Source organism: Staurois parvus, unplaced genomic scaffold (assembly GCF_062004578.1).
Source record: "Staurois parvus isolate SC_StPar_1 unplaced genomic scaffold, SC_StPar_1.0 ptg000234l, whole genome shotgun sequence".
NCBI classification, from domain to species: Eukaryota; Metazoa; Chordata; class Amphibia; order Anura; family Ranidae; genus Staurois; species Staurois parvus.
Window position 1 is genome coordinate 6443345 of NW_028318030.1, and position 24064 is coordinate 6467408.

Consider the following 24064-nt stretch of genomic DNA (forward strand, 5'->3'; position numbering starts at 1 on the left):
GGCCTAGGAAAGAGCCCGGAGGCTAGAAAGGAGCAGACAAAAGTTGCAATTGGAGAGCTGCCAAAACTAAAAGAGTGTTCCTGTTGGTAAGTATCTATACAATGTGAATTTGTGATTCAAGTCAGCAAATTACCTTATCACTCCACGTTTTAACCTTGGTTCACACCTGTGAGGCTTTGAAGGCATGCTACTTTAGCCGACTTTTAGTACGATTTCATGTGCATGTAGAAAGAGAGGTAAAGGAGGCACCACTGAGTGCAGACTGTAATACACTTTACAGCACTGCTGTGGATACACTCACATTTGGGAAGATATATAAAAGCATCTCTGTAGTCTATAAGAATCATCCGGGACTGATGTGGATCAGCTGGGAGTGAAAGATGTCCAAATCCTGGGTCCAGAGATGGCTATGAGGTGGAACAGGACCGGATCACCGCTGTGAAGTACGGTGGAATGCAGTCGTATAGACTACAGATGTGCCTGTATGTATCTTCCCAAATGTGATTGTATCCACAGCAATGTTTTAATAAAGCATATTACAGTGTACACTCAGTGGCGCCTTCTCTACCTCTCTTTCTACATGTCACATTGGAGACCTGCTTCTGCTCTACCCTGAAAGCTAGCCTTGAAGTGTCTACTGTTCTGCAGCCCGCGAGGATTTTCTTCCGGACTCAGCAGTGGTGTTCTCCTTTGTTTTCCCCCTCCTTTTTCTCCCCCAACAGTGGGACTATGGACCTAACAAGGGACATTCATTTGCGGCAACTCATCTCCATGTACAATTTCATGTGCAGCTTGCTGACATTTGTGCCATTTCATTTAACAGATGTCAATGCAAGTTTCAATGAAGTTAGACAGAAATAGTGCAGGAACCATTTTCAAAGTCATCACAACTTAAGTTGCATTGATTTGAATGGTTCCATTACCGCAAATGGGATATGACTTTGAAATGTCAAGTTGCATGACAAGTCACACTCGTGTGAGCTGCTTACATTACACTATTTTTTTTTATAGTTACCCTCCCTGAAAGGGAAAGTCATGCTAATACTGAGATGTATTATCTGTCATGCTTGATACAATCCTAGACCGCTAATGACACATCATGGTAATCAATGAGCTGAATCATAACTTCAAAACTAGTCATAAACATGTTTCCGATCTCATTATCTTATCACTTAAAGTGGAACTTCAGTGCATCCAAGCACCACAAACCAAAATGCTATATAATTAAGTTTTAAGATTCAAACAAACTCCTCCATCTATCCATGTCTCCATGCTTTTTTGCTCAGAAATCATTTTGAAAAACACCTCCTGGCATTTCTGGCAGTGGCCATCTTGAGTATGTAGCAGTTACTTCCTGGAATCCATCTGTCCTTAGCTCAGGCATTGGCTGAGCTGAGAACCCTCCCTCCCCACCTCAAGACTCCTGGGATGTATGACATCATTTGCCTAGGCAAGGAAACCAGGAAGTAAATGAAGAAATGCAAAAAAAGGTTAAAACATGTAAATACAGTATAATATGCTATCCTATCTATTTACTAATGCTAGCAGCATAAGCATAAGAAATAGTCCATGATGATTGAGAGAGTGAAGTTCTACTTTAACAGATGTAGAAGTAATTTATGAGGCTACAAATCCACTCTCTGCCCTGATAATATTGAAAGCTCCATCCTGCTCCTGGGCCCATTCTCTTTTGTGTAGCTTTTCTTCTGAAGCTTTCTACATAGAGGAACTTTGCTTTTCAAAGCCCCAATGCAAAATCTGACCACCTGATTGACTGCATGCATGGTGGGACTAATCAAACACTTCAGTTTTGAACACTGAGAAATATGACTGGGATCAACATGGGGAGCAGAAGAGATGCAGGTGTGGGAACCTTTCATTCCTTTTTCCATAACTCCCTAAGTTGCTGGATCCCCAGGAAAATAGTTATTCAGCTTGCTTCATTAGCAACTGAGGGAGCTTGGCTGGAACCTAATAGTATGCAGTTTCTCCAAAAAACCCAACTACTGCAGGGAGTCCCTCCCAAGTTGATACCAGAGTACTTCACTTCCAGTGTGGTGGCACTTCGTTCTAAGGCTTGGATCCCTCCAGCAGTTCACCTGTGTTTTTAAAGCCACCCTGGACATTACTCTGAAGGATGCTGTCTATGGGATAACTGCCAGTAGCTGTGTTCTGTACTGTTATACTGAGGGTAGTGATTCTCAGCTCAACCCTTGGTTGCTATAGAATCCTATAGAAACTATGATATGCATCCACATTACCCTTGTTACCCCGTTTGAGCCACTGAAAGAATGCCACGAGGAGTCCATGCTTGAGCACCTTTAATAATCTTTTTTGAATTATTCTGCAGTGTATGTACAGTATGTTCTTTGGACAAACTAAAGATAAAAGTGCAAACAGCTTCAGGATGGCAATCTAGTTAGGAAAAAAATATAAGTGCCACATCCCATAAATTAAATTAATGGAAAAGGAGAATGCAAAAATCTGGAATTTATTAGGCACCAAAAGCAACTTGAAACAAAAATGATATACCATTTTTATATCAAGTTGCTATTTGCTCTTGTTTAGTAAACTGCACATAATTTATTTTTTATTTATTGCAGGTACTTATATAGGGCCATCAATTTGCACAGTGCTTTACATATATATTGTACATTCATATCAGTCCCTAACCCTCAAGGGGCGTACACTCTAAGGTCCCTAACTCACACTCATACATACACATACTAGGGCCAATTTAGACAGGAGCCAATTAACCTACCAGCATGTCTTTGGAGTTTGATTAACAGTCTGATTAAAATACCATGCTATGCAGGCCATAGACAGGTCGAACACCGGCCGATTTTTCAAACGATAAATGAAAAATCGATTGTTCGTTCGGCCGACGTTACCACCAACCAATAAAAAAATCGGCTGACTAAATCATAAAGTTAATCCCATAACTTCTGTCCCTTGCAGGTCACGGCTCATGCGCAGATTTTTTTATCATTAAAATGATTGGCCGAATTGGCCATCATTGCCAAAATCGGCCGCAAATTTTCCAACATGACCGATAATCTCAAAGTGCAAAAAACCCGAAAAACGACCAACCAATTAACCCCCTAACAGTGCAAAAATTGGCCGATTTTTTTTTCGTCAGAAAAATCTGCTGATTTTCGAACGGTCTATGGCCGGCATAAGTGTGTTTTTTAGATAACACAAGGCAAACATTTGCATTTTACTTTATGAGAACTTTATCTCCATTTTAGCACTACATTGTGATGCACATAGGATAAAAACTTGGTTCGCGTTGGTTGACATAAATTGTTAGAGCAACATTAAGGAAAGAACAAGTTGCACTGACAAATGCACAAATTAGCACAACATTTTCACAGGTCTGTGGCTGTTAAAATTCATATAAAATTGTGTTCACTGAAAGTGTTACTAAACCCAGGATCCTGCATTCACTATATTTGGTCTCCCACAGTACACAGAACATGGAAATGCAATTATTTTAGTAAATATAAACTGCTAAATACCTTTTCTCATCAGCAGTATATAGCAGTCTTGCGACTTCTATCAGTGTCCAGCTCAGCACTGGTTAAAGCTTGTAGGAGGAGTTTTCATTCTGCTCTGACTGTCCTATGAGGCTGCATAATCCCTCCCCTCTGTCTGGACAGGGCTGTTTCACCCTGTGCTGATCGCATGCACCCTCCTAAGAAAAGAAAAACTCTCTAGCAATACACACCAAACAGCATGTGGAGAGTGACTCCTAGATGGACTGGGGGCAGTAGAAGAAGGGAAGGATCAGACAAGACAGGATCAAACAGCCGGTTTACACAATGCAGGGGATTACACCCTTAGGTTCCACAGGGAGTATAGCAAGCATGCTTTACTGCATATACAGACTGATTTTACTGTTGTGGATTTAGTAACACTTTAAAAAGAAACTCCAGTCATTTGCAAAAAAAAAAAAATATTGAAGCTGTTGACTTTTAAGAAATAGACACTCATCTGCCCAGTGCTGTTTTCACACGGGCTGGTCCTTCACCAGTTTTTGTATTCCTGGAGCTGCCATCTTGGCTTTGGGAGCAACCTGTGACTTCTTGCTGTTTCACAGCTGGCTCCCCACTGTGCATGCACAAGATCACACTGTGCTGTCAGGTTGGTCCTGCAGCCTCTTGGGACATGTGATGGGTCACAGGAGATTGCTAAAGGGGAGGGAGTCAAGCCAACTATCCATAATTCTCGCCTGGGTGAGAATTTCGGAAGTGAGAGCAATTTCCTGTCAGAAAATGGTGCTGGCTCCACCTCCCCCCAAAAAAACTTTTTCAAATAGATGAGGGTAAGCAAATTAGAAGTACTCTCACTTTTAAGTGAAGTTCCCCTTTAAGTGAGCATTTGTTTTGAAGCTTGCGCTGTAAAAGCAAATTTCGGCCAGATTATTAGGCATTATTATTGAAACCTGGGGATTAATCTGAGAACTTTTTTTCAGTAATTTTTATTAAAAAAATATATACATGAACTTGAACTTTAAAGGCATCCCAGTCTTAGTCCATAGGGTTCAATATTGAGTTGGCCCACCCTTTGCAGCTATAGCAGCTTCAACTCTTCTGGGAAGGCTGTCCTCAAGGTTTAAGAGTGTGTCTATGGGAATGTTTGACCATTCTTCCAGAAGCGCATTTGTGAGGTCAGGCACTGATGTTGGATGAGAAGGCCTGGCTCGCAGTCTCTGCTCTAATTCATCCCAAAGGTGTTCTATCGGGTTGAGGTCAGGACTCTGTGCAGGCCAGTCAGGTTGGAACAGGAAGGGGCCATCCCCAAACTGTTCCCACAAACAGCGTCAAATTGTTCAAAATTTCTTGGTATGCTAACACCTTAAGGCTTCCCTTCACTGGAACTAAGGGGCCAAGCGCAACCCCTGAAAAACAACCGCAAACTTTAATTCCTTCTCCACTAAAACTTTACACTTGACACAATGCAGTCCGACAAGTACCGTTCTCCTGGCACCAGCCAAACCCAGACACGTCCATCGGACTGCCAGACAGAGAAGCGAAAGAGAATTCGTCACTCCAGAAAACACATCTCCACTGCTCTAGAGTCCAGTGGTGGCGTGCTTTACACTACGGCATCCAACACCTTGCATTGCACTTGGTGATGTAAGGCTTGGATGCAGCTGCTTGGAAACCCATTCCATGAAGCTCTCTACGCACTATTGTTGTGCTAATCTGAAGGCCACATGTAATTTGGAGTTCTTTAGCTATTGACTTTGGAGACAGTGGCAACTTCTGCGCACTGTGTGCTTCAGCATGTACTGACCCCGCTCTCTCGTTTTACGTGGCCTACCACTTCATGGTTGAGTTGCTGTTCCCAGTTGCTTCCACTTTGTTATAATACCACTAACAGTTGACTGTGGAATATTTAGTACAAAGGAAATTTCATGGGTTGACTTTCACGGTACCACGCTTGAATTCACTGAGCTCCTGAGAGCGAGCCATACTTTGACAAATGTTTGTAGAAGCAGTCTGCAAGCCTAGGTGCTTGATTTTATATACCTGTGGCCATGGAGGTGATTGGAACACCTGAATCCAATGATGTGGAGGGGGGTCCCAATACCTTTGGCAATATAGTGAACCCTGACTTCAATATGGGTAATTTGCTGCAGGGGGAGAGATGTAAGGGCTGCTTCATCTCTGTATGAAACTCTGTACAAGGAGGAAGCGCTGTGACATCACTCATTGTAAACAAAATGCGGAAGCCAGAAACCAAAAGAACAGTACTGGGACAAATAGCTGCTGTCCCTGGGAGGTTTTAAAATGGCACCTGGGGCTTAAGTGAAACCTGCAATGATAAAACTATACGAGTCACCATTTCTTACCCCTGCTTCTGAAAATGCTAGTTGCCTGGCTGATATGTTAAACCTTATAGCGTTAATGCTTACTGAGTCACTACAGTATGAGCATTTAGTTGAACTATAAGCTGGGTTCCAGAAATATACAAAACAATTTGAGTCCTAAAATGGGTTTCACAAAGAAAAGTTCAAGTTTGTCAGCTTTTTTGGTGAGGCTGCCATCGAAGTGCTAACTACAGTAGCCCATTTTAAACAAATCCTCATGTAATAATCTGACTACAGTGTACTCAATGCTGATTATGCAATGGGCACATTGTGGCCAGCCATTCAGGGCATGGAGCTTCACTTCTGCTATGTTAAAATTGTGAGTATACAGAATCTCTTTGTCTTAGTCATAGTTTATTACAGTTTTCATTCTGCAATTATACATGCTTTTTTATTTTACCTCTGCAAATTATTTCTGTTGAAAATAATAGTAACTGAATACCATATTAAAGCTAAACTGTAGGTTAAATGTTTTGTTTGATTCTTTTTACGTTTCAAGTACATAGAGGAAGAGTTAGAATTTCTGTCAGGCTTTCAATACTGTCTGTATTTCTACCGAAAAGATGCCCTTTTATGTTTACTCCCTGTAACAATAGAACAGGAAATGATGGAAACAGGCATCCCATGGACAAGACAGTGCAGACAACAATTCAGATCTCCCGGGGGTTCTACCCTTTTCCCTCTCTACCACAAAAAAAGTGTAGAATTTGGAGTGTTTAAAGCTGAATTTCAAGAATTCAGCAACTTTGCAAAAAGTGCAGGCACACTATGAGTTAAGTTCGATTAGGTACTTGTCACCTTTGGGACTTATCTCTATTACTTTTGTATTACCAGTACTCCTGGAGGATACAGGGGACACTTGAGGCTGTGAGAGAGGAGCATGCAGAGCAGTTAGGACCACCCCTCCCCTCCCCTCTGTTGCCTATTCACAGAAGCCTTTTTATTTTGTGAATGAGTTCAAATAATACAAAGACTTCTGTGAATGGGCAGAAGGAGAGGAAGGTTGTGCAAAGCAGGTCCAGCAACTCTGCCTTTAAAGGAACTAAGACACACAGTGAGCAAGGTTGAGAGCTCCAGAAGTTATCTTCCTGGAGCACAACAAACCTGTCAGATATAAATAATAAAGATAAATCCACAGGGGGCAGGCACCTTGTTAAACTTAACTCATGATATTCCTGCAGTTTTTTTTTTTTTTTTTTTACAAAGTAGCTGAATTCCTGGAATTCAGCTTTAAACATAACAATCTCTCTTATGTCTCCTTCACGACCTCTGTGAATTTTTTAGACCTGGTAAAATGGGAACCTTCCTCCTGATAATTGTACCAAACATGTCAGCACAAGTGCATTATGTGAACATACCTGAAAGACAAAGTTTTCATCAAACTGGGGATTCAAAGTTTTACGTTTTGTTTTTGACTGAAGAGAGCGCCTTTCATCAGGCAGGAGATGCATCTTCACAAAAGGGTTGCAGGAGTCTGGATTGAAGTGAAGGTTTCTTACTTTAATAAGAGAAACCACCAGTCTTTCTGTCTCATGTTCATACTCTACAGCAAACCAAATGCGCCCAATATTTCCTTCTGGGAAGTCCGTTTCTTCATTATCATCTGGATATTTGTACAAAGCTGGGTTGATGGAGCCCAAAACATATGCTCCCCCTAATAATTGTGAGAGTAGATTAGATTATTATATTTTCTAGCAGCCATAATATAAAAAAAAAAAGATTAGCTTAATTATCAAATAGCAGTGATAGACACAGAATATACCACTTTCACTAAAGGTTATTCTTTTATTATTTAAATTTGATTATAAAAACCCTCCATATGCTTCTTATTATTATTCTGTATAATAATACAAAGGGGTCCCAATTTAACAATTTACTGTTTTTAGTAACAGCTAGAACATTGCTGTAGTGGTGCTTACATTGAACATTTGACCATTTAGAGACAAAATGATCATGGAATGCCAATATATCTGCCAGGGTTCTTCAAATCCTGTTTAAAATCCCAAATTTAGCTTTAAATGGAACTCCAGTGAAGTCTGTGTGGGAGTGAATCTTGATGCTACATTCTGGCTAATTTCTCAGCTAATAGGCAAGCAATTGTCAAAAAAGCATGGCAAGCTGGGCATTGTTATGCCCTCATTTAACAAAGCAAAAATGTAGAAGATTATTCTTTTACCACAACTTGAAGGGAAACATGGAAAATCCTTTCAATTACATGCTTGAGAGTTACCTTTAATTTCTATGTGGTGCAATTTGTGGTGCAAAAAAGTGCAATTTTCACAAACAGCATTAGCAACACCATATTTTGACATCACATATTTGGATTTGTAATTGACAATTTAACCTTTACATTTAGCTTGGCCTATATACCATAGTAATATCCTAGTCCAATTCATTTCAACTTAATACAAAAATAAAAAAGTGGTATTAGGTAAATTGACCTATAGCTATAAGATGTGCTACTGTACAGTGACATACAATCTTTTACGGTGTGCTGTGATAAAATGCAACATGTCTGCATTTTATCACAGTTTGCTGCAGCACAGCTCTTGGCTGCTTAGCAGTGTGAATGAGATGTGAGATGGGGAAACAGCTCTCATTGTGAATTAAATGTTTTGAAATGTTTTACTGACATTCTGCGATTTAGCCACAAGATGTCACTGTTTTTCTAACACAGCCTCAGACTGCATAGATATTTCTATATTCAGGAAGGGGTGGGGTTTTACACATGGGAGCTCAGTGAACAGGAAGAGAGACTGCAGCCATGTTTTGATGATGGTGAAGGAAAAGAGCCATGTGAGCAGAGAATCCGTTGGCATCCAGGTGTGAGAACTGCAGCTAGTGAAGCTGATGGTGTTCAAGACGCTGATCCTGTTCAGAGAAAGGAAGATCGCTGCCAGGAAGGCTGATGAGATAGCATGCTTGTGGGAGAGACATCTGTTCTGAGTCACCAGCGGATGCAAGGCAGACCCAGGTCAGTAAGATCGTGCACACACCTTATTTCAGTGGTGGCGCCTCCAGAGACTGAGACAGGCTTATAGTTAGTTAGGGTCTCTGTTTGTGTCAGGCCACAAGTGTTGTTACTGATCATTGGAAGGACTCCACAACTTAAAGTGACATTTCACATTGGAGAGCTGATAAAATCCCACAAACTCAAGCCAGACTGGCGTTTTGCTCAGAAGGAATACTCAGGCACGTGCTACAGGACCAGTTATGGGATGGGGAATACTGTAGATTTGTGTAAGATTGTAAGCTGTTGTGCTGCACCGCAGGCTAGCCCATACCATACACCCATACACTGATTCTTGCTCTTTTAGGGTAATAACAGGTAAGGTGTGGCAGCTTAGTTGTGCCCGCCAGTAGGTAAATTACTACACTTTCTGCCTTCATCCATCAGAAGGCGCCGTGCTGTGCAGCACAAGGGTCTCAGCCTTTGGCTGGGTGTATGTAAATTTATTGTATGTTCCCAGCATTTGTGGTTGTGTTTATTTGCCACATTTAAGTAAAATTCTGTTGTGGAAAAACCTGGTGTTGGGGTTGCCTTCCTCGTTCGTGACTTCACTGTGTCCTGGGGAGCCCACCTCGGTACACGGCTTACAGAGACAAACTGAAAACAGTTGCTTTCTGTGTGTCCTTATTGTGACCGGTGTTTTACAATGCAGGAAAACACTGGTCTCTGCACATACTGTAAATTCATCCTTAATGCTAGCCCCTGCGAGAATGCACTCCATCTCATTGCAGGAACATATTATCTACGTATTTCAAGCACCTTGCTATCCCAAAATGGAGTAGTGAGACACAATGAAGTCACCTGTGCCTCTCGCAAGCATCAGTAGTCACGCCAAGGTGTTTTTTTCCTTCTTTTTTCTTCTTAGCAGTTCAACACTTATATTTGTAGGTGATTTGACTTTGTGGGTTGAGGGGCTTTTAACCATTATCCCCCTTCCTGACCAGTCCATTTTTTGCGATACAGTGCTACGTTACATTAACTGACAATTTGGTCATGTAACAGTGTGCATAAATTAAATCTGTTCTTTTTTTCCAACAAACAGAGCTTTCTATCGGTGGTATTTGTTCACCTGTGCATTTTTATATTTTGTGCTATAAACAAAAAAAGACTGACAATTTTGAAAAAAAAAACTATTTTTTACATTTTGCTATAAAGCCTAGCCAATAAAAAAATGTAAAATTATCAAATGTCTTCATATATTTAGGCCAAAATGTATTCTGCTACATGTCTGCTAAAAAAAATCCCAATACATGTAAATTAATTGCACAAAATACATAGAAAACTTGCGCCAAAGGAATAGACAATAATTTAAATAAATTCTGCTGTTCAGAAATTAACTAAACATCAAAATATACTCAAAAGTGTTACAGCGCAAATAATACAAATAATAAAAATGTGAAAAAAATATATATTAAAGTCCAACAAAAATGTATGAAGTTTGAGTTAAAGTTCTATTATTTAATTTTTTCACCAATTTTTGGGACATTGGACTTTAATTTGAGACTTTTGTTGAACTTTAATATATATATATTTTTCACATTTTTATTATTTGTATCACTTTATATGTAAATTAATTGGTTTATGTGAAAGTTATAGCATCTACAAATGGTGGTATACTGTATATAATGGATTTTTTTTAATACTAGTAATGGTGGCGATCAGCGACTTATAGCGGGACTGCGGCGGGCATTCTGACACTGGGTGGGAACTAACTGCCACTGACATCCCAATGACACTAATACAATGATCAGTGCTAATAAAAAGCACTGACACTGTACTAATGACACTGGGCAGGAAGGGGTTAACATCTAGGGCTATCAAAGGGTTAACTGTGAGCTGTTTTACATGATGTGCTGTGTGTGTTTTACTAGGGAGACATGTTGCGCCCCCCCTACCCGGTAATGCAAATCAAGTATATATACATGATTTTGCGCAGCCCTACCACCCTGTAGCAGAAGTTCTACAATAGGGCGGCGGGAAAGCGGTTAATAGAGCAGGCCTTCCTTTCATGGAGGGTCCACTTTAAAAAAAATAAGCCTGTGAAAAAAATAAATGCAAACCGCAACAATTAGGGCATATGCCTTGTAAAAAACACATGTAGCCTGTTATCACTGTGGTGTATGTGGACAGAGTCAGGTCATCAGAAACATTAAGATATAATGAAGGATGAAAAAAATAAAAGGTGCACAGTATTTTGCTACCTACATGACATTCTGTATGGGTTTATTTCTACTTTAACAAACCTGCCAGTGCCTGCCAGCCCTATACTATTACTTCCTTCCTAGGAGCTTTATCAGTGACACACATTTTGTTTTATCTTTCACAGCTATGACTGTTTAATAGTGAGGGGGCTGGCTTATTCGGAAGCCACTTCTTAACCAGCTGAGCTAAGTTAAATTACAGTTACTAGGGAAAATTCCAACATTATTTCAGTGGGTCTGTGAACCTCGAACACACACACATGGTTTGCAACAAACCCAAGGTAGTGGTGAACCTGAACCCCCATCAAGATGCAATATGAGACTGTATTGTATACCAGAAAAAGAAATCTAAAACACTGATAAAACTGTGTATTTGCAGAGATGGGAGAGAATTACACTTTCAGTCATTTATAGAATCAGGTGATTTCTATTCAAACTAGAAATGCTCCTTAATTGCTACACCTAATCACACATCAAAATGTTAGTACAAATACTGCCTTAACAGAGTTTTAATAGGAAATATTGTACCCATAGAGCAGAAGGATGATCGTGGAAGGAAATCTGGAGCAGTATATGGCTCGCTGTCTTCTTGGATACGTTCTCCATTCTGTATGCCAACCCAGTCCCGTCCATGAAACTTTGGTGGAACAATAAAGGGTACACTTTTTGTTCTAAAGTCAACAGAAAAAGATATCAAAATATGTCAACAACAAAAAAATGCTACACCATTTGCCAGTCAGATTCGTAAATAGGATTTATATTTGCTAATGTCAAAGACTGTATTTTGTTATGGTTTGGATATAAAACTTAGGCTATAAACTGTAGAATTACATTAACAATTCTTTCTTCAAAACACAGAAATAGCTTAAACACGTAAGTTCTTTTGAATATATCTACTTTGTTAAGGAACCATTGTTTGGCTATAGATCACAAAGTAATCTACAATTAATTAAAAGTGACCAAGCATGAGCCAGGTCAGCTTTCTGAACTGGGCTTCAGCATAGGTGTAATAAACAGCAAAAAAATCTGTGCCCTTTGCAAAATGAAAGCTGTGTTAGTACATACAGTGCCTATAAACAGTACTCCCCCTTTTGACATTTTTATAATCACAGTGGATTAATTTTTGTTACACTAATAAACCAAAACTACAATTTAATATCAAAGAGGAGTGCCATTCTATGCTTTACTGAGGGCCACCCACCACCAACTCTGGAGAGAACCCAACTCATTATGTAGCTGGCTGGAATAAACTTGGATTTATGGTGTGTACTGTATGTTTCAAAATACTAGAGTATCTGCTTTCCAGATTCATAATTAATGTGTTATTGTAGGCAACCTAAAAGTGTCCCAGTATTTGTTTCTGGACTGTGGGGTTATAGGGACACTAGGTTAGGGATATTCCTTGCTGTTGGCCAAACCCCCTATTTGCTATAAGCAGTTGAACTCCATTTTTTTATCTAGTGTCTAGTAGTAAGGAACTGCTAGGAATCTTAGTTTTCTTTTACCATTGATAGTCTTTATTTTCTTTGAGGCATTCAATAAACATTCAAGCTGGGTGATAAGCTGTATAATATACTGTAGATCCCTGGTGCCCAGCATGGGGCCCACCAGCCCTCTGCATGCAGCTTACTAGCTATTGGTGCCAGTTAGGCAGCGGAGTGCCAGATGCAGGAATGCTCTCTAAAAGAAAGACTGTACAGTGAGACAAGAGTTATCTCTGTCCACAGTACAGGTAAAGTTATGACGGGGGGGAGCACTATAGCGTGTGATCAGGTAAGTGATCACTGCCATGATGACCAAGCAGTGGGGCACAGAGGGGTTAACTTTCACTGCCACTGACCACCAAGTTATAACCAATGCACGTGGGAGCTTGATATGTGAATTTTTAGATTTTAGTTACATGTGTTTTCAGAAGCTAGGCTTCCCCCATTGATATGCAAACAGACCTGTTGGGCAGCTTTGTGAAGATCAGTACAGGAAATGAGGTGGCAGGAAGTGATGGGAGGAGAAAGTACTTTGAACAAGCCATGTGAGCAGGGACAAAGGTGCAACAGTTGTTCTAGAGGTTTCAGAGAAGAAAGAGTTGTGTTAGAGGACTCTAAGAAGCAAGGAGCCATGAGAAGACCCCATTACCAGAAAGAACTAAGTTAACTGTTGAAATTGCTTCCTTGGCTTATACCTCAAAGTATCCTTACAGTGACTTTCACACTGATCTGTAGCAAAAACGGTGCAAAAGCGCATGGTCATTTTTACGATGTTTGCAGTACGTTTTTTTACAGGATATGTGACTCAAAAACGATACTAAAAATGCAACACGAGTGTGTTTTTGGTGCATTTTTGCTGTATTATCCATTCATTTCAATGGGGAGGTCCATTTTTAGTGCATTTTTGTTTTGCACCAAACCCTCACCAAAAATGCAGCAAGCAAGATTTTTTAAAAATGCAGCGGACCATAGGATTACATGATCACATGTTTTTCTTCCGCTTTTTAAAAATGCAATAGGTCAGAGTGAAAGCAGCCTAAAAGACTAAAGCAAAACAGAGGGTTAACTTTCATCTCCAGTGAGCAATGCCGGGAAGCGGGGTGGGTAGTTTAAATTTACAACCAAATAGTTGTAAAATAGTTACAACCAAAGTGGGGGGGTTAATAGTACTGACACCCATGCTAGGGGCTTTTATTGTGGCCACTGACACCACTGCTAGGGTTTATTATTGTGTTCACTGACACCAATGTGGGAGGTTATTATTACATCTACTGGCACCAATGCTGGAGTTATTATTGAACTCACCGATACCAGTACTGAGGATTATTTTAATCCGACTTCCTCAGCGTGCATTGCGATATGCTACAAAAAATGTAGCAGGGCCATGTTAAGGGGAGGTTAAAGCCCATATATTTTGAATGCAACACAAGAAAATACGCTGGTATTGTGCAGGCCCCTGGGAATGTCAGGACCTGCACTTGTGTCCCTCTATAATTTTAAAGTTGACCACAACTGATATAGATCCTAGGAGTCCCCCCAACTTGGCCATTGAGCACATACAGTACAACCTTGGCTATGTGCATTGTCATCTATGATTTACCTCACAGGAGACACATATGACTGAACAACCGCTGGTTATTTTGCCACAAAATCCTCCAAGGCCAACAGTTCCCCACCCTGGTGGGAGGTGTCTGCCCTGAGAAAAGGTACCTACTCCATGTCAGAGGATGAGTGTAAAAGTCCCCTTCTCTTCTAAGTGAGTGAGTGGTATCCTAACTGTCTCCCTAGCTCCAGGTGCTGTGTTGTTATGGAGGGGATTGTTAGACCTACCTTGGGATGCCTCCTCCCTTTTCCTTTGTCCTACCACTTTAATATATAATGTGTCTCTGGCCAGGGCACTGGCTATGACCATTTCATCCATTCTGCTGCTGCAGATCCTGCAGTCATCTTTGTTTTGGGAATCGCACAGGCCAATAACATTACTCATTGGTGCTCTGCAGGACCACTGGGAAGGGGCTCCACTTGGCTTCCCTGACTAGCTCATGCTGTGCATTTGCTGCAGAGGTTGGAGACAGTGCCTTGTGTTCTGGCTTGCTCAGGGAAGGGAACCTTTCTTGCCCTGTGTGATTGCCTGAATCTTTTAGTGGTGCAATGAGTCCTGCCGAGAGTCAGTCCTTCAATCTGTGGCAGCTGTTTTGTACCTGTAGAGTCATGACTTTGTAGCTCAAATGTGGGGAGTAGGGGGGGCTGGGTGACTTTTCCTGCCAAGTTTCTGTGGACCATTCCACTGAATGTGGCACTGGCCCATCTGAGAAAGTGCTACAGCAATCTGGTACTTTTTTGTCCTGCCAATAAATTCATAGCAAGGAATATCCTTCCTTTAAAGACTAGGCCAATAGAAAGGTGGAAACCATGGCATGTTTTATGTATTCATCCTGTCTTCTCTGGAGGACAAATTGGAGATTACTATTTGCACTCTGGAGGAATTTGGCTAAGATTGCTAAATTGTGAACTTTGATGGCTTCAACTCTGCGCCTGAAGTACCTGGGCCTGATTCTGGAGATGGATCAGGCCAGGGTGTTTCTTCTGGTAGAAATACTGTGGAGATTCAGAGTTCATGTTTATCTACTGTTGTCTTTCTGGTGGGCGTACTCTGCAGGCTTGTATGTAAGTTCCAGGTAATATTGTCTCTACAGGTTCGTAGGCAATTCCATATGTGTAACACCATACCCTCATTCTGCAGTGGGAAATTCTGACGAAATTGCACAAATCATCTTCATCTCTGGACAAACAGGTTAGTGTCAGTTGTCAAGTCAAGTCCTCTCTGTTGTGGTGGCTTCCTTCTCCATTGTTGCTGACCAGCAAGTTCTTTCCGCCTCTTTATTGGATGGAGAGGGGTAATGGGTCAGCTGGCAGGACCTGTAGGAGGGATCTCAGTTGCCGATCAATGTCCTGGAACTATGGGCAATAATCTGTCTTTCACATTTGACTGATCTCCTTTGGGGTAATCCAGTGAGGGTCCAGTTGAACAACGCCACAGCAGTAGCATATGTCAATCGCCAGGGCAGAACAAAGGGTCCTGCTGGGTGGAGCTTCATGTTTCAACCCTCTCCATGGTTTACAATCCAGATGTGGAAAATAAATGGCAGAATACCTAAGTCAAAATTTGGACCAAGGTAAGCCAGGTTTTGGCCGTGATGTTCTACTTTCAATGACCTTTGGTTGTACACTCTTGGTTATTACCTTCATTTAAGGTGTTATGCATGTTACTCTGCCTTTCAAATTACCAGTGTCATTGTGGGGTCTAATCTTGGTGCTCTTCTGCAGAAACCCCCCTTTGAAAACACTCAGAAAATTCCCTTCCTGACTCTTTTCCAGAAAGTGGCCTTTTTGGCCAACATCATCTTTACGTGTAGGGTTTTGGAGTTGACATCCTTGTTTTGTAAGCTTCTTGGTCCTATGGTCAAGGATCAGGTACTGGGCTGTGTCCTTCAATAACACAGAGAAAGGGATTTTACAGTGAATACAACAATCCCAGTTTCCTCCTCAATATTTGTCCAGATTCGGTGCAAAATGGTAGTCAATGCAGTCTTATCAGTTGGTGCAAAGATCTCCAGCTTCTATGTAATGTTCTAATATAATGTTTCCACTATATATTTTGTTCTATTATATCTGCTTTACTTATACTATTATTTATTATCACTGTCCATTTGATTGGTTAAATAAGAGCAAACATTTTAGAGGAAATAGGGCACAGTACAATGTGAAACAAAAAATAAATAAAAATACCACCTATTGAAAGCCTTATAACCTGTAATTGCATGACCACTGCAATTCTAAACTATTCTAATAGCCTTGACAATATGTTCTTCTTCTACAGTCTAAATGAACCAAACAGAGGGCCTAATCAAATTAAAAAAAACAGACTAGTTGGCATAGAGTGTAGGCCATGTGGACCTAATCTGATTTTATTGTAATTTTGTGCTACCTTTAATTGAAGTAACAAGCATTTAATTTTTTTTCATTTTCTTTATTTTTAATTGTAAGGTTTTTATTTAGTTTTCAAATTATACATAGATAAACCATTACATATTTCACATTCCGACAATCATCACATTATCAACAGTTAAAAGTAGGTCAACAGTGAAATATTGGATAAATAAGTATTTATCTTTACAGTGCGGGAAACAGAGAATAAAGAATAAAACAAGGGGATGGAAAAAAGCAGTGGATAACTCATCTACTTTGGGTTGGGGGAGCTGAAAAGTGGTAAGGAATAGATTTGGGTGGGTGTCAAAGGTGTGAGAAGGACAAAGTTTTTGTTGTCTTTTAGCAGTCCATGGAGGTGTTGTATAGTGTGAAAGGACTGGGGGAGAAAAGAGACTCTGAGGGTTAGTGGAAGGGTGGGATGGGTGGGTGGGAGGAATTGGGTCCTGCACATGTGGTGCGCCATGACTGTCCCTGGTGTCAAGTCCTGAGTGTTCTTTCAGTTCACTAATGGCCCACAGATGCAGGGTTATTTAGCCTATTTTGCTGTAGCTTCTGAGCACCTCGGCAACAGTCGGATTTTACTTTATACAATCAAACGCCCTAAAGTACAGTCATGTGCAAGATTCCTTAGAGTCAATCGGCATTGCATTTCTATTTGTTTCCCTATTGCGGATTTTCCCTCACTTCCGTTTGATGAAACGGTTGTCAAGACAAAGTAAAAGTAAACACAAACATCAGAAAAAATTCAACAGAAGTTCTAATTCTTCCCCACTACAGGGCTATATAAAGGCTCGACGTACACTTTAAGGTAAACTCCATCATTATGACTAAGTACAGGGAGTTATTTAGAATAATAGACACGGACCTAAGTTCCTGAACAGTGTGTGACCCATAGTTACTCTTGTCGAGCACTGGAGGAAAGGCTTTCCATCACAAAACAAATTACATCTGTTTTTGCTCACCGTCTATCAGACCTGTATAGCATGAAGCCAGGGGAGTGCTCTGAAAGTCCTCCTCAGATTTGTGTTTCACCGGTCTGGCAAACAGCTGTTCGGGACAGAAGGCGTCAACTGCATAATTAAACTCCTCCTCGGCTCCATGCTACATAGGTCTCACAAGAAGCAGGAGTATACTGCAAGAGATTTTGTTTGCCAGGGACAGACCCCTCAAAACAGGGACTGTCCCTGGCAAATGGGGACAAATGGCAGCCTTAGTCTAAAGGTGTGGAGTGCTGCAGAGATCTTCCCTTCTGAAGATATTGACTGCGATGGTGTGCTACAAGGGCCTAGAGAGAGAAATGCTATTGCTGTCCTGCCTTGAACCTCAAGTTTGATTTACCACATGAATCTCGAATATCAAGGAGCCATTCTAAAGATTCAGATGGAATTCAAAAGGGTTGATATAGACACGCACCCTTTAAAATCCATTTTGCCACTACACCAAAATTGTTGGTGATTGTGACCAACTCACGTGCCTGTTGGTGCTGGGCATTGAGGTTGGAGTATCCATAATGAACAATCTTTCCTCAGTAACACATCCTCATGGCCTAGGAGTTTTGTAGTATTGGTGGCGAGAGATAAGTTCTCCATCAGGTCCGCGGACTATTAATTGTCAGTGGGCATATTGATATCTGCTGTTCACTCCAATAGCAGTTTTCAAATTTGCCCACTGTTTTTTGCTGTCAATCAAACATAAGCTGACCTCATATGGAACTAGTCTCTCCATTCCCCATCAGGCTCTGTGTGCTCAGTGATACAAATCATATCCCAGACACGAGTATTACCATATTTGAGTAATAACATCATCACTATCTCTGGCCTCCTTGTTTACATTTAACTCTTTGCAGTTCACAGGTTGGCAGGTGTGAAACTAATTTGGGATAACTGCACTTCCTTGGGAATTTTAATCTGCTAAGAAGATATTTTTATTGCTATGTACAACTGCATGCTACAAAAGTATAGGGAAAACAGTATGGGCTTTACTGGCCAGTCTTTCCCAAGATATAAAGTAATTTTATTAAAATGGAGCATTTATTTGATGGAGCAATAAAATGCTGAAACCTAAAACACTGAGTTCAGAGGCTTTAATATAGAAGAGCATAAACTTGGATTTGGAGTTTGGATTGTATGATTATTGAGCTTAAAGCAACATTTCAGTATGTTTAATAGTTTTGGGGTTTTTTATGATGTTTTAATATCTAATAACATTTTTTGACAGTGCCTGTAGGGCCTTGGGGCGGTGGGGCCCACATTGTAAGCATGCAGTTCGCTAGTCTGCCACTAGCCAACTCTGTCTCAAAATAGTGTGGTAATATGGAGTTAAGTAAGTGGGTGTTGTGCCCTCTTTATGGCAAAGCCTTCCTGTAGTGACATAATGGGTGGAGTAAGTGTCCATATACAGTGAGGAACAGAAGTATTTGAACACCCTGCGATTTTGCAAGTTCTCCCACTTAGAAATCATGGATTGTAGGTGCATTCCCACTCTGAGAGACAGAATTAAAAAAAAATTCAGGAAATCACATTGTATGATTTTTAAAGAATTTATTTGTCTTGCACTGCTGAACATAAGTATTTGAACACCTGAGAAAATCAGTGTTAACATTTGGTGCAGAAGCCTTTGTTTGCAATTACAGAGGTCAAACGTTTCCTGTAGTTCTTGACCAGGTTTGCACACACTGCAACAGGGAGTTTGGCCCACTACTCCGCACAGATCTCCTCTAGATCTGTCAGGTTTTGGGGCTGTTGCTGAGCAACACGGAGTTTCAGCTCCCTCCAAAGATGTTATATTGGATTTAGGTCTGGAGACTGGCTAGGCCACTCCAGAACTTTGATATGCTTCTTACGGAGCCACTCCTTGGTTATCCTGGCTGTGTGCTTCGGGTCGTTGTCACGTTGGAAGACCCAGCCACGACCCATCTTCAATGCTCTGACTGAGGGAAGGAGGTTGTTGCTCAAAATCTCACAATAAATGGCCCCATTCATCCTCTCCCTAATACAGTCCAGTCGTCCTGTCTCCTTCGCAGAAAAGCACCCCCAAAGCATGATGTTACCACCCCCATGCTTCACAGTAGGGATGGTGTTCTTGGAATGCAACTCATCCTTATTTTTCCTCCAAACATGACGAGTGAAGTTTATACCAAAAAGTTCTACTTTGGTCTCATCTGACCACATGGCTTTCTCCCATGCCTCCTCTGGACCATCCAGATGGTCATTGGCAAACTTCAGACGGGCCTGGACATGTGATGACTTGAGCAGGGGAACCTTCCGTGCAATGCATGATTTGAAACCATGACGGCGTAGTGTTCTACCGACAGTGACCTTTGAAACTGTGGTCCAAGCTCTCTTTATGTCATTGACCAGCTCCTCCCTTGTAGTTCTGGGCTGATTCCTCACCTTTCTTATCATCAGTGATACCCCACAAGGTGAGCTCTTGCATGGAGACCCAGTCCGAGGGAGACTGACAGTCGTCTTTAGCCTCTTCCATTTTCGAACAATTGCTCCAACAGTTGATCTATTTTCACCAAGCTGCTTGGCAATTGCCCCGTAGCCCTTTCCAATTGTGGAGGTCCACAATTTTGTCTCTGGTGTCTTTTGACAGCTCTTTGGTCTTCCCCATGATAGGAGTTGGTTTCTGACTGACTGTGGGGTTGACAGGTGTCTTTAAAGAGCTCAGACAGGTGCTACTAAGTTAGATTAATGAGTGGAGTAGAGGCGGACTTTTTAAAGGCACAGTAACAGGTCTTTGAGAGACAGAATTCTTGCTGTTTCTTAGGTGTTCAAATACTTATGTTCAGCAGTACAAGCCAAATAAATTCTTTAAAAATCATACAATATGATTTCCTGAATTTTTAAAAAAAATGATGTCTCTCAGAGTGGGAATGCACCTACAATGTGAATTTCAGACCCCTCCAGGATCTCTAAGTGGGAGAACTTGCAAAATCGCAGGGTGTTCAAATACTTCTGTTCCTCACTGTAAATGCTATGATGGGAGGAGCCTAGAGAGATAGGGCATAGATACAAAACAACCGCAGTCACGTGGATGTTGTCAGCTACGCTTAAACTCTTGGAGAGGTAGTCTAACACCTAGAAGAATCAGCTGTAGTTGCCCTGACTCTTATTATGATCTGAAGTGGACTGTGAGCAGGATGCAAGAGGCCTTTTAGGCCAAGCTAAACGTTCTCTGATGTGAGTACTAGTACATCTGGGAGTGAAAGTAACATCTAGAAGCGTGTCTGGCTTGGTAAAGCTATGGAGTGGGACATTGAGAGACTGATATACTACAGAAAAGCACCTTGTTAATCTTGGTTTGACAAAAGGGACAGGCTTTGGTTCTAGTATATAGGACGGTGGGTCCCAACACTGTGGTGCTTCCAAGGAGAAGTAAGGGGAAGATGGCTTAATAATTATGTCCTGGCATTCTGCTCCTGAGTGACTGCTACACAGTGTGCCGAAGAGCTCTGTCAGTATGTCCAAGTGATGTTACATGTCACTGTCATCTTTGAAGAGTATCAGTAAAGTGTGGAAAATATACTTTTTGTGTCAACGTTCTTTTTTTTCATGAATACAAAGGCCAATGGCCATCTCAATCTCAGTCCCATGAAAACGGAGACTGAGCTCTGCAGTCACTTTTGCAGCAGTTGTTTTCCTATTCCGGGTCACGATTCTGTGCAATTTCCTTTTGTCTCTTTCGATCAGTTGACCATGTCGACCGTGCTTATCAGTCAACATTTTCACAGAAACTGTGTATGTATATGCCGTCATAATCTTTGATACTGTACCTTGCAACACAGCAAATAAATTGCCAATTTCAGTCACAGAGGCACCACCTAAGCAGGCACTAACAATTTTCTCTCTGAGTGTCACGAACTCTCTAACGGTATCTCTATGGGTCCACAGTCTGGGATTCCCCAGGGCGCGGGGTCTAAGCCCCAGTCTGCTTGTTCACCAGAGCCCCTGATGGTGGGGATGGACTTGGAGCAGGCTGAGACCAGGTCACGCCCCCGGGTACCCCCAACCGCGGTAGAGAGGACCGCTAGTGGAACGTAGCTTGGTAAGAGCCTGATGTGAAGAGGCAGGGAAGACCTGAGTGGTAAACAGATAGATCCATGCAGGATGGATAGATGCGGACACACCGTGAAGCAAGTAGCGGAGTCAGACAGGCTGGGTTAGTAACTATAGAGGCAGAGCGGATCAGAGCAGCAGGCAAAGGATAGTCGGGTGACAAGCCAAGTTCAGCAACAGGGGGTCCAGAGGCAAGCCAGGGGTCAGGGCAGGAGACGGTCAGCAGTAATCAGGAGCAGGCTGGGTTTGGCAACGAAAGCACACACAGGATCAGAAACACAAGCAGAGGATTAAGACCATTCGGCAACTTGGACATTGTAATGGCCAGTTTAAATAGCCCGCTCTGCGGCGTCATTGGTGCCAGGCGCACACCCATGTGCGCGAGTGCGCATGCACGGCCGCCAGTGTTGCCGTGGGCGCCTATGTCCTAGCGCCCGCAAGCTTGTTGTAGCGGGATTCCACACATGCGCAGATTCGTGCGCCGCGACAATGCTCTCGTTCCCTGACACTGAGGCTCAGTAAGCTTTGACACAACTCCGTATTACTGGCAGCACACTTAGTGAATGACAAAGTGAGACTTCCCACCTGCTGGCTAGGTGTCTTCTCATACAGCAGAAGAAAAAGAATGTCCCATCACTTTCAACATGTTGTCACTTTCACACTTGCAAAGATAGATGGATAGATAGATAGATAGATAGATAGATAGATAGATACTGCAAACGATCCCTTTGTAATCAAATATCATGGCAATCCTTGCAAACTCAGTAGAATCACAGTGTTAAAACTTACCCTGGATCCTTGGCATAACCCAGTGAAGGTGACAGCCTCTGTTCCACACCAGTGATTTCTGTTTGTGTTGGACTTGATGCATTTAACAGTTCTTCATAGGAAGGGCCAATGCACTTCTTCTTTAATAGGACATAGACTCCAAGTCCAATCAGAAACAACAGAAGAACTCCTCCTATTACACCTCCAGCAACTGCTGCCACCTGTTCTAATTGGAAACAAAATAAGCAAGATAGTTTTCTTACACAGTTGCATGTAAATATGTGGTTGAATTAAATATACGAGACCTGTTTTATTTTTGGAATTATTTATATATCTGTGCAGCCAATTTTGTGATTCACAGCCAAATACCTGACCTCCAGAGCAGCAGAAGCACAGCTTGATTGGGTCAAACCTTACCATAGCCTTTTAATTTTACAAGGAAGGAGCTGCAGCCAACTGATGAAGTCATTCTGCACACTCTGCTCTCTCCTACTGTGAGCATGGTCCTTGTCAGCAAAGCCTGACCGGATCCTAGTTCTGACTCTCCCTCTCCCAGGCTGAGCGCTGCTGTTCAGAGGATTACAGGAGCCCAGTATTAGGACAGATTTCTCTACACTGTATTGTAAAATATATTTCTTAATTTTTTGATAAACATATTACTGCATTAATAAGTGTTTTATGTCCCTAAATTTCACATACATAACTAATATACAAAATAGGACACCCAGTGCACCATCATCCAGCACTCTGCTTCTTGTCTGATGATTATTTTGATGTGGACTACATCTAATTTGTGACATATGTTCAGTTACTGTACTTTATATACTATTTGTGTAGCCACCTCCTACATTTAGGTACAGGTACATTTAGTTCTGGCTCACTGTATCCAGTGGAGCTGCATTCTTGTTGATAGGTACATTTAGTTTTGTGTGGCTGTTTGGGATTGTTTAGGTTTGTTCTGTGTTTCTCAAGCTGCAGGTTTGATTACTCCTCCTGCAATCTTGAACTTATTAGATGGTTCTGGAACTGTCTCAGCCAATCCATGCGGACTGGAACAGAATTACCTTGTCCCTGCAGAGAAGATCACAACCTGGGGAGGGGGGGGGGCTGAGTGTCCCCTAGGCTCACCTGTCATAAGTATTCTGATCATCACCGTCCTAGCTAGACGAGCTGGGAAGGGGGGCAGGTTTTGCTGGAAGTTGCTGGAGCTGACAGAGGGGGCCTGTTGTCTGTAGATCTAGTCTGATATCACAGGGAGAAAGGGGCCAGTAGACCTATAGACTGTGTGCTGTTACTACCGCCCTGGTGTTAGAGAGTCAGCTGTGTGTAATGGGGACATAGTGTCCTGAAGAGCTTAGTCTATTTAAGTCCTAGTTAGAGGACTTTGCTTGGACTGTCTAGAGAGAAAGATTAATGTTCTCAAGTTTCTGCTACAACACTTAGTACTTGTCCAAAGTATTGTCTCATAGTTCTGCAGAAGAGAAAGTGTCCTCCTGTTGTACCTAGTTTTGGAGTATCCCACTCAATTTTATATCCCCATCCAAGTTGCCAAAAAACCCATCAAACAGAGAATACCCCTGGTCAGTTCATTGAGCCATAGAGTGACTGTGACCGTGTGCCTGGCTGTGGGGCAACAACTGGGAAAAGAACTCTCGGCATCCTTTCTGCGACATGGA

The 24064-nt window shown here is 41.7% G+C and overlaps 1 protein-coding gene across 1 annotated transcript in view; it reads right to left on the minus strand.

The window, feature by feature from the left end:
- The window catches only part of LOC149460171 (synaptotagmin-15-like), a 111574-nt gene that overhangs the window by 51447 nt on the left and 36063 nt on the right, over nt 1-24064 (minus strand). The window contains exons 2-4 of the mRNA XM_089680042.1: nt 22410-22614; nt 11615-11757; nt 7234-7529 (exon numbers count right to left, since the gene is read on the minus strand). Coding sequence (XP_089536168.1) covers nt 7234-7529; nt 11615-11757; nt 22410-22614 — 644 coding nt within the window. The remainder of the gene's footprint in view (nt 1-7233; nt 7530-11614; nt 11758-22409; nt 22615-24064) is intronic.